Genomic DNA, 15,973 nt, shown 5'->3' with positions numbered 1-15,973 from the left:
TTTTTTATTTTTAATGTTACGGTTAACTTACTTATATATGGAAAGACCTTTGTGATCCACTTATTATTATTATTTTTTTTTGTCTTGGTTGTATCTTGCTGCCCTGCCAGAGGAATTGGATGTGACAGTAGCACCAGCTTTTAGTTTTATCTATATTAGGCTGATAAAGCAGGTTTGCAAAGTTATATGTTTACATGTAGAAGCCATTCAACATATTAATAAAAACCAAACCATGTTTGCACAATTAAATGTTCACATTACGTTATTTTATTTTTTATGTTAATTATAAATGTTTGATAAATATTGATATTGATCTATATGGACAAAATTTTTGTGGTCACATTAAATTAGGAAGTTAAAAAAAAACATGTTTATATATATATACGTGTGTGTGTGTAAAATCCAAAAGGACATCAGGGCACTGACAAGGTAAACTTTCATTAGTATTTTTAACAATAATAAGATTGATATAAAATAAATTAATAAAAATGTAAATTTAAAAAAGAAACAAATAAGAGACAACAACTGGTCAAACTAGACGATATAGCTGTGATTAAGCCAATATAGCGTCAATACTATGGGCTGACTGATGTATCTGTCTGGATTAATGAAGTAAACCAGGCTGTAGGCAAAGCTGCACGACTGTAACCTGTACACATGATTTGTTTCCAATTGAATAGAAAATACTGAAGCACCTTTGGAATTGTTATTTTCAGTGGGAATACAGCAGCGAGATGCAATAATATGAAAGGTATTATTTTATTATTTAAGGTTATAACGTACGCGTATTGTTAAGTTGATCAAGAACAAGTGTGTTGCTTTCACTGACCCGAGTAAGAAAATACATACACACGTAATATTGACATTTTGATGGTACAGTGCATTTAATCTGGGACTAACTGTCAGGGCAACTTTGCTTTTTAACGCTCTTTGATGCAGTGTTGCACTTAAACTGGGTCGTTACAAGATACATAAGCCAGTTAAGACGAACAAAGCAGCTAGCACGAGTCATTTTAACCGATGCCATATGGGGAAACACGGAAGTATTTTGTTATCAGTTAGTCGAAAGTGGATCAAATAAACTAGCACATCAAAATGCAGTGTAGTCCTGAACTGTGTCATATCGGCCACTGAACACCTAGGACATCAACCTTAAACACACACAATTAGCACTGGCGGCTAACGTTATGGTGGTCACTGCTGACCGTGACTTCGTGCTAACGTTAGTGAAGTTAATGTTAGCTTGTTGGAGACGCAGGCTGGTGACTGTTGTACAGGACAGGTGGCAATTCGCAGTGTCTGTGTAATTTTAATCACCACTGGACAACGAGTCCTGCCATCAAATGAAAGTTTGCAAAGCTTTCCAGAGCTAGGAAGAAGCAGTCTAACCAATAAAGACAACGTTTGGATCTGTCCTTCAGACCAATCAAACCTCGGACTAGATTCCACCAATCAAGGTTTTTAAGGCTAAGCTCGTTCTGCAACTGACGCCATTCGGGCTACAGTAGAAATAGCCAGTTCGTTGGACAAGCACTCAGACTAGAGCCAACATGGCGGACACAAAACATCAGTTTCCTGACCGCCCGTGATCCCTTCAGCGGGCCACCAATAAGCGCCTCAGAGAGCGGGGAGGGAAATGGCGCCTATGTTCATCTTCCAAAACAATCGTCTATTGGTCAAGAACAGCAAATGAAAAGAAGCGAAGTAATTACCCCTACTTCCACCCAACACGGGCTCCTTTCTTGTAAACGTTCAACACACATACAAATTTTAATTTCTTACTCACTTTGTTTTACGGGTTCGAAGTGAAGTCCGGCTCAGCGTATTATTTATTTTATTTAGCTAGCAAGGGGAAACAAGATGGCTGCTACTCGAACCGGAAAGAGTTGAATGCACGAACGCGATGACGTCGTGGTTACGTACCCCGAGCAACGGCGTCAATCATGAGCCGCTTTTCATTAAATTCTCTAATTAAAATGGATATTGACGATGTCCCTTTTCAGACAAGAAATGTAAAAGCAGCTTAAGCTAATGAAGAACACTTTAAAACAATGAAAGATGTGACTAATTTTTGAGGCTTAGGGTCAATATCGATTTTAACGAATGTGCAATTTGTAAGACAGAAACAGAAACAACTCTGGGAGGATTTCCACAGTTGGGGTATTGAATAATAATGTTTTTTCCAGCCCTGACTTGTAATAGTACTACATTTGGTCTCATAATGGAGGACAGATAATTGGAATTTTTCTACAATTACTTGATAATACTTGCCAAAATTTTTCTACACAAATGTAAGTTTTAAAAGCACCCAGTGTGTCATTATATTCTTGAGGGAATTGTCCTTTTATTTAGATTCTTTGAAAGTGATCAGATCTAGGAAAGCCCTATTTGTGTATAATATATTTGTCAGATGTTTGATTTGATTGAACCCCAGATGGAGGATGACATAGCTTTAGTTAGTATTTTATTTTATTTCACTATTTATTTATTTGTTTTTCATACGTTTTCTAATTTTTGCTTCTGTACTTGTACATCTTGATTATATATGCCCAGTCTTAAATCATACTTTTCTTGGATGTTATTATGCTTGTTTAATTTGAATTTTGCGATAAAGATTAAAAAAGGGATAAGGGGTATATGATCAATGTATTAAGTCCCCGGTGTTATTGCAGTCAAACATGACTCCAATTCTAAGGTGGCAGACAGTTAATGTGAATCAGTTGAGCAATATATAACTGAAGTGCCGTATAACAATGATACAGTTAAAGATATGAATGCCGCTGCTACATATAGATAATAACAATAGCAACTGGTAAAACTGACCTGACAAGGCTAATAACAGCAAGTTTTAATATTTTCATTTCATCACTAATCTAAAAACATCAATTACTCACTTCTCGGGGGTTTTTGAGACTGTGGGACTCCCCTCAGACAAAGCTTGGAAAAATGTGCCATTTACTAGTTTCTGACTAGTGGGAAAGCTGGAAAAACAGTAAAATTCCCCAATACTGTATCTCTGAACTATCTCTTGAATCAGATCACAATCATTTAGGCTCCTCTATGTGTGGTCTCTTTTTGAGAAGTCCTGTAATACTTTTCCACTTCCTTTTACTGAGCCTCCCCTGAAACATTCTGGAGGCCCCCTGTGGAGGCCCGCTTCCCCACTATACTTCTGAGTTAATTTTAAACATTTTTATTGAGAGTGGAGTCCATTATCCACCAATGATTACAAAGTAAAATAAAAGAATTATTAGTCAATATACAAAATGCTGATAACATTCTAATTAAGTTAAATTTAATTAAAATGTTCTTTAAAGGTCCAGTGTGCAAGATTTATGGGACTATTGGCAGAATATATCATATATGTAATATATTTCCAAGTATATTTGCATTAGTCTATAATTTCCTGAAAATAAGAAACATGTTTTCATTACCTTAGAATAAGCCTTTATGTATTCTACAGAGGGCGTGGATCATCTTACACAGTTGTTTACAATGTTGCGCCACCATGTTTTTACAGTACTCCAGAATGGACAAACCGAACACTGGCTCTAGAAAAGGACTGTTCACATTTTACAAGAGCTTCATGGCCATAGTAGCTTCTGCTGCACACTCTGAAGAGGAGGATGCTGGTCCTTTAAAGACTAATGCAAATAAAAATGAATAATGATATTGCTTTTCTTGCTACTGGTGAACAGCAATATAAAGAATTGAAAGACATGACAGCTGCAGTAGACAAATGTTTTATTTACATCATCACGCAGAAATGTCTAAAGCAAAAAACAACCAAGGACAGATTAAAAGTGGATATTTATCTCACACACTGCCTATGGAAATCTGATGATTATTTCCTTGCTACAAGTTCCAGGAGGGTGGAGGTGATTTTGTCCAGGTTGCTCGAGTATCGGGGGCCCCTATCCATCCTGGATCCTCGTTCCATGTGGAGGGGAGGTGCAGAAGAGTGGGAGTCCAAAAACTCCTCAGCAGCAGGGCTGTAGTCACAAGGGTGCATGGGTTCTTGAAACCTTTCAGGATAACGTGCTGGCTCGTCTGGCTGGGTGGCATGTGGTGGCAGAGACACCTCAGGGGACCCAAAAACTTCAGAAACAAAAAAGAATTTAAAGGTAAGGAATGAATAAATATGATTTAAGTGAGTGCGAACTAACCCATTAATGCCAGGCGTGCAGCAAATAGAAAATCACACTTTGCATAAATAGATATATCATACAATTTACCTTCGTAACGGCTCCTGTTTGAGTTTGGGTGTCTGGGTTCCCTGCACACAGGATGCTGGTATCCTTGGAGCTTCTGGTCAGGTATCCGCTCATGCTGCTTCCAGCCTCTTCCTCTGTTATCTTCTTCAAAGTAGGGTTCTTCTGATCGCCTAAGGTCTGAATCTTCTCTGCGGACCGTTTTATACTGGTGTCTTGGAGACAGCTCCAGGTCTGGCTTTAAGCTGGTGTAGTCTTTGGACATGGTCACTCGACTGTGGCTATTTTGCTGCAACAGCAAACACATTTCATTCATTCATTCATTTCTACTGCTTTGCAAAGAAAACATGTTCTATTAGAAAAACAATTGCGTGTAGCCCAACCTTCTCTGATTTTTTGGCCTTGAATTCTTTCAGAAGGTTGCAAAGTTTGTTCTTCAGGAAGTTAGCATCTTCTGCATTCTCTATTTCAATGTTTTTCTAGTAGGGAAAAAGTGACAAGAGAAAAGGACATGTAAGTTAAGGGACAGTTCGGAATCATCAAAGTATGAGGTACTTTGTAGTCGGTGTATTACTCACAGTATATGGCTGGTATGTGGCACAGGCCAACAAAAAATCATTATCACTTGAAGTGTTAAATATATTTAATTATTTCTAGTGCTTTGTCTTGCCATCAGACAGCAAAATCAGTGATTTTACCTCGCAGAACACAGGAGTAGCTGGTCTAACGCTGCTTCTGTTGGTTACTTTGTATTACTGTATGACCTCAGTGTTTTAAAAGGTTAGTTTGTTATCATCAAAGTCACACAATAACACACACAAACTAAGCGACTGAGGCAGTGATTGAACAGCAACTCCTGTGTTCTGCAAGGTAAAATTTTTGCTTACACAATCTGGTTGGAGAGTGGTGACATCTGACTTATCTAATTGCAGTTTCCCGCTGGAAAAGGCTGTCTGATGGCAAGTTAAACAGTGAAAAATCTTCTATATACAGTGCTGGTGCTCCTGACTATTGATAAGTATCTCATACAATCACACTTCAAATAACCTTAGCAATTCCTTTAAGATCCCCCCTTCAATGAATGGTTACATAACAAATGCATCACTGCTACATGTGTTGCAAATACAGATTGAAAATCTTACCAGCATATCAAAGACACCCGTCGACTCCGAGCCTCCTCTTTGGTAGCTTTCAGTATGATGTGGAGCCTTAAAAACAAACAGTTTTGGTATCACTGCAACAGTTACACAAATACCAGTTACAAAGTAGTTACAGATGTTTTTTATAAATATAAACTCAATCTGAAATTGGTGTTTTTTTTTGGAAAAGGGGGATTGTACTACATAACATCAAATACTTGCAAGTTTGTAGTTAATCACAACAAACAGCCTAAGTTTACCACTTTTAACTACCTGCGATTCTGTGTAGTGGTCAGGATGTTGTGTTCCATGGATTTCAGGTCTCAGTGGTGCAATAACTGGTCTAGGACGGCCACCGAACTTTGGATTAGGAGGTCCAAGCTCATCACTGAACCTTAAAGAAGCAAAACACACATCCTTCAATCAAACCATATAAGACATTTTAAAAAAAAAGGTCTATTTCTTGCTGAAAGTTGAGCAGAGATCTCAACAGATAAACAAACAGGTACATTATCACTCACATCTCCCTTGTCGTTTCCACCTCCTCTGCCGTAGCATCAGAGAAGCGACTCTTTCTTTTTCTTTTGCCCTGTCCTTCATCATTAGCAGCCCCTTTTAGGAAACGTCTGAATGGCTCTGGGATGTCAGAAATGACCCTAGTAGCTTCCACTTTTCGCTGGGAGTTTGGGGGTCCTGTTCTGTGTGGTCCAGGGTTTGTAAATGTCTCCTCCTGATGTGGTGGTCTGCTTTCATGGCAATAATCTATGACCGTATTAAACAAATGGTCATGTGACCTGTCACTCTCCACAGGTGTCGGAAAGTTCCTCCTCTTGGTCTCTGGTTCACTTGATCCTTGCCTACCTGCATTATTCAAACCAACAAGTCTACCAGATTCCCTGTCCTGAGACCACCGGTGGTTATCGCCTTCTGGGCACACCGGCTGTGAGCGCTGAAGTTCGGCAGAACGAACCTGCCCGCGTCTAACCTCCTCAGAGTAGAACTCCATTAGTGGATCTCTTTCTGGGTAGGGCCTTCTGGCAGGTGGAGGAGCATTTTCTGGGTAATAGTCTTCACGCTGAGCTGGGCCTCGGGGCATCTCTGCCTTTGAACCATACCTGGAAACACCACCGGGATCAAGTACAGCTCTTTGTGGACCTTCACCATATTCCTCTTGATACTCTCTACGATAATCAGGATCTGTATAGTCTCGTCTGTACATATCACTTTGTTTGTAATCTGCCGTCCGCAATTCCTCTGCCATGCGGTCATGCCTAAGAGAATCCTCCCATTGGTGCATTTGTCCGTCTCGGTTTAACATGTATTGGTCTTCTGGCTGTAATGGGGGTGCATTCAACTGCCCTTGGGGGAACCTGCCTCGATGAGAGTACTCATCCTGATAGTCCATGAGTGGTGGTAGGTGGGATGGCACATCTCGCTGGGTCTGGGAGATATTTTGGTCCCTATTTTGCCTCTGCCTTGGGGGAACTAGGGAACAAGAGTAAACATATGGTATTGTTTGAGTAAAAATTAACAGAGTATGGACTCATTTGCATATTTTCCATGAACAGTTCCTTTACAGCTACAGTGGCCTCAACCATTTACTACATGCAGTGACTTGTAAACTGTTCAACTGCAGGTGAAATTAGGCCCTAAAGTATTCATCTGATTTATAGCAGAGGTCATTTTGTCATCTGTCAAAATAAAAATACAAATAACATTAACCCTGTCTCCTAGAAACTGCATTTGTATATAACTAAATTGTTTTCATAATTATGTTGTGGTGACAACTTAAATTTGGGGTAGGCAGTTTATTTTTGGTGTCACTGGGCAAAAATCCCATACCTCCTCTTGGCTCCGTTTTCAGGCTTTAGAAAATTTAGCTCATGATGGAGGACTTAAGCCAATTGCAGGCAATTTCAGAGAGACACTCAGAGTAGAGCAGAGAGAGGCAGAAAGTTTAACAGAAGTTTTGCTGACTGCAGCTTTAATTACTGCCTAGATTATGTTCAGAGACAACATTTCTGTAAATTAATACATTTATATAATGTGCTGAAGTCACAAAGAGGTGGCTGGGGTGGATGGCAAGACTGTCACACCAAAGTTCAGGGTTTGTATTCTGATGCCTGCAGCAAAAGTGCTTTGGTTATAGTTAAGGAAAGATCACCACTTCAATTAAATTTTAACAAAAAGTCTTAAGTCACTGCAGACTTTTGAATAATGTAGGCACTACAGCTGGAACGTGTATTGCGAGATTACCTATTTTGACAGAAGACAAATGAAGACAAAAATAAAAACAAAGTCAGTGAACATTTTACGGATAAGTTCATTCTCAAAATTTTTGCAAGATGCAAAGTACGTTAATTAACAACATTTCCTCATGTTCGTACAAAATGAAATTTGGCCAGCATTATGTTTCCCTCAAAACCCATGTGCTGTTGCAATTTAGTTGTATATGAATGTAATTTCTAGGAGACAGAGTTGATAACTTTTTTTTTAGTAGGTGACCACAGAGGGTCATATCAGATTAAATGGAAAGGATTAAATACATGTCAGCTTCAAAACTTCAAAAGAACTCCCTAACACCTAAGACAGACAGTTAATAACCATTTAAAGTGCATGTTTGCGTGAACAAATTTACAGTAATCACAAGTTGGACTATATTGTTAAATCGGAAGGCAGATAAATAAGGGATTCTTAAATTATAGTGAAAAGGAGACTATTGGCTCATACATTCTTATCAATTTAGTACATCATGTGTTGACGAATGTTTATCATACTTTGTTTTGCAATAAGTATCCTTCAGAGATTTTAATGAAACATAGTGGAGCATATTGAATGTACCTCTTGACATGTTTAATCTGCCCTCTATCTCCTTCTTAGGCATTCTCTGAAACACAAAAAACACAACACAGCAAATGTTACTCTCTAATTTTTTGTTAGGATTTCAGTACGTTTAATAATATTCAACATGTGTGGTTAACAGAATCTGTTATGTCTCACCGTTGGAGCTCCTCGTCCATCCTGTCTCTCTATTATCTCTGCTCTGGCTCGTATGATCTTTCCTCCTTGTGTCATTATGGATTGTTTATCCCAGGTCACCAAGTCTGGCCGCTTCACTTCCTACATATACACAAAGGTAAGGCACTCTCACTTTGTTTTGCCCTCTAAATTAAAAAGCATAGAAGATACTCAGAAAGTTCCACTGGAAAATGTTCACAATGCTTTACCACATATTTCTGCCGATGTTTACGTCCAATGACATGATGAACCATTTCTCGCAGGTTTGCAGTCTGACGACAGAGCTTGCATGTGTATTTGGGGCCTGCTTGTGGATCATTACAAGGTACTTCATCCAAATAGTTCAAACCTGAGAAATGAAAGCAAGAAAAAAAGTTAAAAGAGTATCAAATTAATAAATGAAAAACAAAAAATGTTTTTAAAAAATTTGGTATCAAGTTATTCACCAATGATGGGCTCATCAAGCTTCAAGTAATCCAGATATTGTTCAATGTCCTTAAATACTGGTATGTTGTGCTGTCTAACAGCAGTCCCTGGGAAATCCAAACACTGGTAGTTAGCACAAGAGAAAAACGACAGAGAGTAAAAGTATTACAGTACATGATCTAACTGAGGTGTAGAATGCATTCTGCATGTTTGCAAATTATCCTAAATTCAATGCATATGACAGGCCAAGTGTAATTAGCAGAGACCTTGTGCAGCCAAAGGGCTTAAATGCTTCAGTTCACATTTCAGAAATTTGACTACTGCAAATGAGTAACCGTATGTTTATATGTATGATCGTCAAAGTTTCACCTTTGAACACTTCCGTCCTCAAATTCTGCTCTACTTACATCAGCAGAGAAATCATCTCTGTCAAACAAACATAGAGTACGGTCTTCTATATCTCATGATTCCTTGGTGGTGTTGTGCAAACGTCTTCCGGTAAAGATATGTCGACCAAGGTGATTTTATGGCACATAAACACTTATACTGAAAAACACTTAGTTTGAAAAAAAAAGTAATGCCTGTGGTGAGGCATTACAGCCTTGACCTCCTGTGACATCCATCTTATGACAAAAGCAGCCAAATGCTCATGTTACAGACATTACCGACAGTAGAGGAAAAATTATTTTTCCTACCATCTGAAAAAAATCTGCAAAAGTTTTATGTTCACTTTGAATCTGAGCACACCAGTTTTTTGCTCAGTTTACACAAACGGAGACCCACCTTTCTGTATTTAAGCATACCCCACTTTCTTCAGCAGGCAAAACTGGAACACGCTTCCCCAGGCTGCACATTAGCAGATGTGCACTGTGATTGTTTGGAAACATATTTGTGGCTCTTTTACATACGCAAATAGTGTGAATGTAAACGTGGATCAAAAAAATCACAAGACGTTGCTGACATTTGGTGTGTGCATCGGCTTCTCTGCATTGAACTGAAGAGATGTTGTTGAGTGTTGGCGCTGGTGCACTCACTGATGTCCAGTACCAGAATGATTTATGTAGCTCCCAAATTTGGCTACAGCAAGTTTTGGGGCTGCCTTATAGTCACAGATGGGCCTGTACCTCCCAATTTGTGCAAGTACCACCCATCTAACCATAAGGAATCTCTGTATGTCCTCCACATATCTTGAGAACCGTTCATCCAATCTACTTGACACTTGGTGGGTGTTTTGCCTGGGACCCAAGGATCTGCAGTGTCAAATCTGAATATGTGATGCATTCAGTATTGGTAAACTTTGAATAAACAGGCCAACAACGCTCTGTGAAGCAGTAAGAGTGGGGCTTCTGGGCTCTGTGGACTGAGTTGAACATATCTTCTTCACCTCTGCCTGCAGCGGGCCTTTACAGGATGCTGCTCATTGACAGGTGACCCTTGCTGTTGGATGATGGATGTACTAACATTTCAACCGAACTCTTCTTTGGTTCCCCGGAGTCAAGGAGGATGAGCAGTTATCCAGCAGGAAGGGCACACATTCCAAACAGGCACAATCCCCAACAATGCTGTGAGCAGTAATACCAGGAGCCATGCAATCAACCCGTTCCGAACTGGTGCATACGCTGAACCACCATGAGATAACTGGGCATTTATGAATAACGTAAAAGTTAACTCAAAGAAAACCAGCAGAGGACACACCTCTGCAACAAGTATGAAGTCAGACTCATAAGAAGACTGTTGGTGGTGATGGTAGCTAACGTGTGTAAATGTAAAACTGTCCAAAAACCATCTCTATACAGGTGGTCTAACAGAGCTCGTTATATATTTTTTAAGAGACTGTACCACCAACAAATGTAGCATTCTCAAAGCCACCTCAGCCCGTTTGTGCCCACAGACTCCAAACTGACTACACAGTGGAAGAAGCCCGGCTCACCTGCTATCCGAGTCCCTGATGCCAATGCATCTAAGGCTGGATCCAGTCCAGGTGGTAGCTCTATAATTATTCTCATGCAGGTAAAGGCCTGAGCCTGTCAGCACAAATTGAGGTCATTTCCTACTACATTATCAGTGACTGATCACTATAGAGTCTATACAAGATGTTTCTCATCTAACTATTGAAGCTAATGTTATACAACATTTTTATGTAGCAATGTCACAGAAGCCCAGCACATTATGGGATTTCAGTAGGAGACCCCAAAGTAAGTGATTTTCTGCCGTCCATAGAAGGGAAGGAGGAAAACACTGCTTGTCTTGGCTTGTCCAAGAGACACTTACCCCAGCATGATTAAACTACTGAGAGGAATCATCTCACGCCTGTCCTCCACCATTAACAAAATAAATAGACGACAGGCCATCCATGTTGTCATTTAAATTGACAATCAGCTGCACAGTTAGCTGCACTCTGGCTAGGCTTTGGCCAGTTTCATTACACAGAATGATGTGCCAGTTCTGGCACTCAGTTTATTACGAGGCCTGTATCAGTCTGGCAATCAGGCGGGCTGGATTTATACAGCTGTTGAGCCATGTTGGTTTTCTGGGATGCTCTTCTCCACTCTTCTCAAACACTGTGGTGAATGGTGTCCAAAACACATATGGCATTTATGGTATGTGGACAACCACTGACCATTTAACTTATGCCATTGTTGGACAGGTTATCCCCAAACCACTGCATTAATCTGCTGCTATAGAAGCTCCAACTCTTCCAGGAACGTCGGCTCTCCACAAGATTGTGGAACCTGGTTACTTGGATGTTCTCCAGTTCGGCCCCACAACCATTAATGAGGTAGGGCGCTGATGTTGACTGATGAGGCCTGGCTCAAAGACGGCGTTGCCATTCATCTCAAAGGTGTTAAGTTGAGTGAGCTCAGGGTCCTATGTACTTAAATCAAGATTCTCCTTAATTGGGGCCTAAGCAAAGATTTGTTTTGGGTTTAAAATCATTCTTAGATGATCACAATTGATATAGATCTGATCTACACTGATCACTGCTGTCCATTAAAACCAACAAACAGATTAAAGTGACCTCTTTTACCTTTGTTTATTGCCTGAATTACCTGCCAGAACAAACAGCAAATATACTCAGGCCAGAGTAGAACAAAATGACATGGCTGAAGATGGCATCTACTTACCATCAGCAAGAATGAGATCCTCTTTCTGCCAGGAACGAAAGGAGAGCAATAAAAATTGAGTCAATCAGTGCTGGATAAACAGGACACTGGTTAGAGTTCACCACTGCTACAAACAGAAAAAGAATTATATCATGGAAACACATTTTTAATACATAATGGTTAACCAAAACCACAGCTCATTTGAGATGCAGTATGTTGAGTTACATTTTGTTCAAAGTGAGTGCATAAGGAAATAAAGCAGGTAAGGAAAAATGAATGTGTCCTCCTGCATGTAAGTTTTTCAAAACTCATTTTTAAACATAACTGCACATAATAAGCCACCTTCCAGGGAGACTGTTATCTTAAGTGTTTAAGATCAAATTGGTATCAAGTTGCCTTAAACACAGCCAAGATGATCAGAACATATTGACCAATGTTGTAACAACTTTGGCTTACAGGCCACAGGCCAGTACTGTGGCTGGATGAATCTTGTGTAGACACTGACAAAGAACAGGAGCTGCTGACAAGTCGCTGTTACCACAAAGCATGGACAAGGTGTTAGCATCTATAATGCTCAGTTTTGTCCATGCTTATGTATCATTTGTCTTCCAGGCTGAACTTTCCAGCAATACGCTGTGAGAAAGCATTGAGTGTGAAGTCAGTTATCAAATCTTTCTACCAGTTCTTGAAACTCCAGGGTCTTTTGTGATCGACCTTCTCATGAGAGTTGGGAATCAGGTACCGGTTAGGGGTCCTTTTATCAAAAGAAGGATGTCAGACTCATGCATCTAGGCTGCCAGAAAGTTGAAACAAGTAGGAGTCACAGCAGAGAGGAAGAAACCGTCTGCGTTGCTTCAATGGACATCTTTCTCTGTAGCATGGGCTTAAATTCCAGGAATGCCATGTATCTGACATTCTACGCACAAGTGCCACTACTTCCCACCTGAGCAGCACATTCGTTATCCAAAGTAAATATCCTGTTATAGTAACATTAGTGCTAGGCAGGCACATTGTGATGTGTACATACACTTAGCTTTGGAGGGGTGTAGCTTTTGATCAAATCAAAGCCATAGTAGAAGATGTCCAGAAAGCTTACAAGGCCCTGTGCTCACAAATGTATGTGAGGAACTGGAAAACATATTTCTCTGCAGACAGATGTTGCCATAACACGTTTACATTTAAGTGTATGTGAGAGAGGTTCAAGGACATCCACAATGTGAGACAGTCACTGAAAGGACCTGCTAACAAAGTAAGACGATCGCTGATGAAATACTGCTCGACAGAAAGGTCGCTTGACCAGACAACCTGTCATCTGAGATTGTTATCAAGCTGAACTCAGATCATCACAATATTTTTGAAAAGTATCCAGGATTTCTTGGTGTCACGTGCAAAACCATCAGCAACCAATCCAGTGAGGGGGTGTGAGAAAAAAAGCCCGTCTGTAAGATATGTTGTTGTAGCCTTGAATCTCAATACTTGACGATGAGAGCCAAGAAAGTTCAGCTATGGGAGATGGCCTCCAGAAAACTTGACAAATAGCTAATTAAGCATTGAATCACAGAATCAAAATGAAACATTTTGTGTTCAAGAGTAGTTACACTGCATGTTTTTCAAAAACACAAACTTGCCGTTTCTGCATTACAATCATCTACATATGACGATGTGAGACAATGAAGCACACATGGATCAAGTTAGTTAGGTTAGGTCTAACCTAATATGACAGCATGTTGTCTTCTCAGGTCCCATGAACTGACTGGAAAGTGAACTCTTAAAAGACACAGTGCTCCTCCAAATGACGGTAAGCATTCGTTTTCACTGGTTGCTTGTTGTTGCTTAAGAAGTGACCGAACACTTTCAGTTGTGGTAGCCAGGAAACAAATTCTAAGCACTTGTGGGAAAAAAAGCCAATGTGTACAGAATTTCAGCTTGAACACAGAAAAAAAATGTATGAAACCTTGTCTGCCCTTGTCACTGATCTGGTACTTACTGTACGACCAGTTTATTTGACTTTGGCATACCCAGATGTGGTGTTTGGCTGGCAGGACAGAGATACGTGATGTCACACAAGCAGGAAATATTAGTCCCAGAATGTTGACGACTTCAAACAATAGTGAAACATCACTTTAGGGTACTCCTTGTTTCCTGCTACAAGTCTTATCTTCTACCTGTGGAAGACCTGTGTGTGCTTGAAAAGAAAAAAACAGCAAATCCTAAAAACCCTGGTCACAGTGAAATGCCCACTTACCATTAACTTGACCATTAGCTAAATTATAAGTCTAGGCCCGGCCTATTCAATTGGTGGCCCTGGGGCCAAATCTGGCCCTTTTATTCACTGTCTGTTGTTGAGCACAGATAACACATAAGCTGTTTAAATATATGGAGTTCAGGAGAGTCAAACTGAATGGGGAAAAAAAAATGTTAAATGCAAAATTGTGTTTATTAAAACAACAAGCTTCTTCTAATGTAAGAATACAAAGGTGCTTTGTTTTTACAAACGTGAAGACTAGACTAAAGACTAAAAATGTGCATGTTTTACATATTAAAATTTCTAACTTCATAAGCAAGACATAAGAAATGTAAATGTCCAACACCTTGACACTTTTTCAAATCAGGCCCTTTGGAAAAAAAAAAGAAACTGAATAGTGTTTTGGCTACATTAATGTCCAACAAAACTTTTCACAGATTGCATGGACTTCTGTGTACCTTAATGTGTCCTGGTGTAGTCAGGTGTATCTTGTACAAGGTGTCACCCCTTATGGATTTATTACAGACCTGGATTAAAGGGGAAAACATAAACCAGTCAGTATCATAGTAATGTACAGTGGGATGATATACAATCAGTTGCCAGTTTATTACATGCTATGAACTAAAGCAGCTTATGTGTTTTTTTGTTTGTTTAACCACACAGCTTTAAATGGCATAGTCAACAGCTACACAAACTACAGCCACCGCAATAACCAGTTGGTTGAATCAGAAATTCTCTTAAAATGAATTAAGTAATTTTTGAAAAAGGATTTATTATAGGTCTGTTGTATTAAGCCTATATAGTATGCACTACCTATACCTAAGTGACTTGCGACTGAGTGTATATATTCACTAAAACCTATGTGAAAGTCATTCTGCATGTCTGTTTTTAACCCTGAAAGTGCATGGGAAACCTGGACCTGCAAAAGATCTCGCGAGAGTGCTCATTTTCGCCCAAAACATAATATTTGCCAAACTTGAGTTTTGAGTTTTGTTTGTAGACATAAACAGGTCTTCATCTCAACGAGTGCTGTCACATCATAAAACACATTTAGTTTGTACAAGGTGCACAATTAAGAAACAATATTTAGAAATCTCGCGAGAGTGTCGAAAACTCAGGGATCCCATGCAGACCACCATGTAAGCAATCATTAGCTTACCGTGCATTCAATAAATTCAGCCTCTTCATCATATGGTGTTTCGAGAGTGTCCATTGTTGGACTTTACGTCTTTCACTAACGTTCCGTTACCAGAAACCAATGTTTAACTAGTTAGCTAGCTTGCGAACGCGGTCAAGCTAATTATCATAACGTAAGTTATACGTTAATGGCAGTGTAAGCACGGCCGTTAGCTACCAGATTGTACACTATCGATAAGCTATGTTCTCCTTTGCTTTTTTTAGCGAGTTGCAGAATTATGTCTGCTTTATATGGTGTACGGTCTTCAGTTAGTTCTATTTACAAATTCGTCTACGTGAAAATATATTGATGCTACTTCCTGTGTGTTTGTGCAGTTCAATTTATGACATTCACATGAGCGGAGTCGTCTTCGTGCCGAAACGTCAGCGTAAAACAACTATCACGGTATTAAAAACGAGCACACCCACAAGAAAGCACGGACCAGTGAGAGATCTCGCGAGAACTATAATTTGACTCCACACCATAACATTTCCCTAACCCTACCTAAGAGTTTCCTGTCTATAAACTTACTCAGATTTTAGCCTCAGTGTTGTCACAATGTAAAACATAATTTGGTTGTACAAGGTGTCCAATGAAAAGCAACACGTGCAAATCTCGCGAGACATAAAGGCTCCCTGCTAGGCATGACCGTT

The 15,973-nt window shown here is 39.6% G+C and overlaps 2 protein-coding genes across 5 annotated transcripts in view; both read right to left on the bottom strand.

Annotated features, from left to right (window-relative positions):
- The window catches only part of nfyc (nuclear transcription factor Y, gamma), a 33,055-nt gene extending 31,152 nt beyond the window's left edge, over window positions 1-1,903 (bottom strand). For all 4 annotated transcript variants that reach the window (XM_084738554.1, XM_084738560.1, XM_084738557.1 and 1 more), the window contains exon 1: window positions 1,787-1,903. The gene's annotated coding sequence lies outside the window, so the exon portion shown is untranslated. The remainder of the gene's footprint in view (window positions 1-1,786) is intronic.
- A 1,898-nt stretch (window positions 1,904-3,801) lies between these two features.
- On the bottom strand, window positions 3,802-15,407 carry LOC146312988 (uncharacterized). The gene is made up of 13 exons (XM_084739189.1): window positions 15,303-15,407; window positions 14,602-14,670; window positions 11,920-11,944; window positions 8,815-8,901; window positions 8,578-8,717; window positions 8,351-8,470; window positions 8,192-8,237; window positions 5,872-6,835; window positions 5,624-5,744; window positions 5,354-5,419; window positions 4,595-4,690; window positions 4,237-4,500; window positions 3,802-4,102 (listed from the first exon to the last, which is right to left on the bottom strand). Exons 1-13 carry the CDS (start codon window positions 15,354-15,356, stop codon window positions 3,845-3,847), a joined length of 2,310 nt encoding a protein of 769 aa, XP_084595315.1. The 5' UTR covers window positions 15,357-15,407; the 3' UTR covers window positions 3,802-3,844.
- Window positions 15,408-15,973: the final 566 nt, after the last annotated feature.

This window comes from Lutjanus erythropterus, chromosome 16 (assembly GCF_056507025.1).
Source record: "Lutjanus erythropterus isolate fLutEry1 chromosome 16, fLutEry1.hap2, whole genome shotgun sequence".
In the NCBI taxonomy this organism is placed as follows: Eukaryota; Metazoa; Chordata; class Actinopteri; order Lutjaniformes; family Lutjanidae; genus Lutjanus; species Lutjanus erythropterus.
This window is presented reverse-complemented; position numbering and strand designations above follow the sequence as displayed.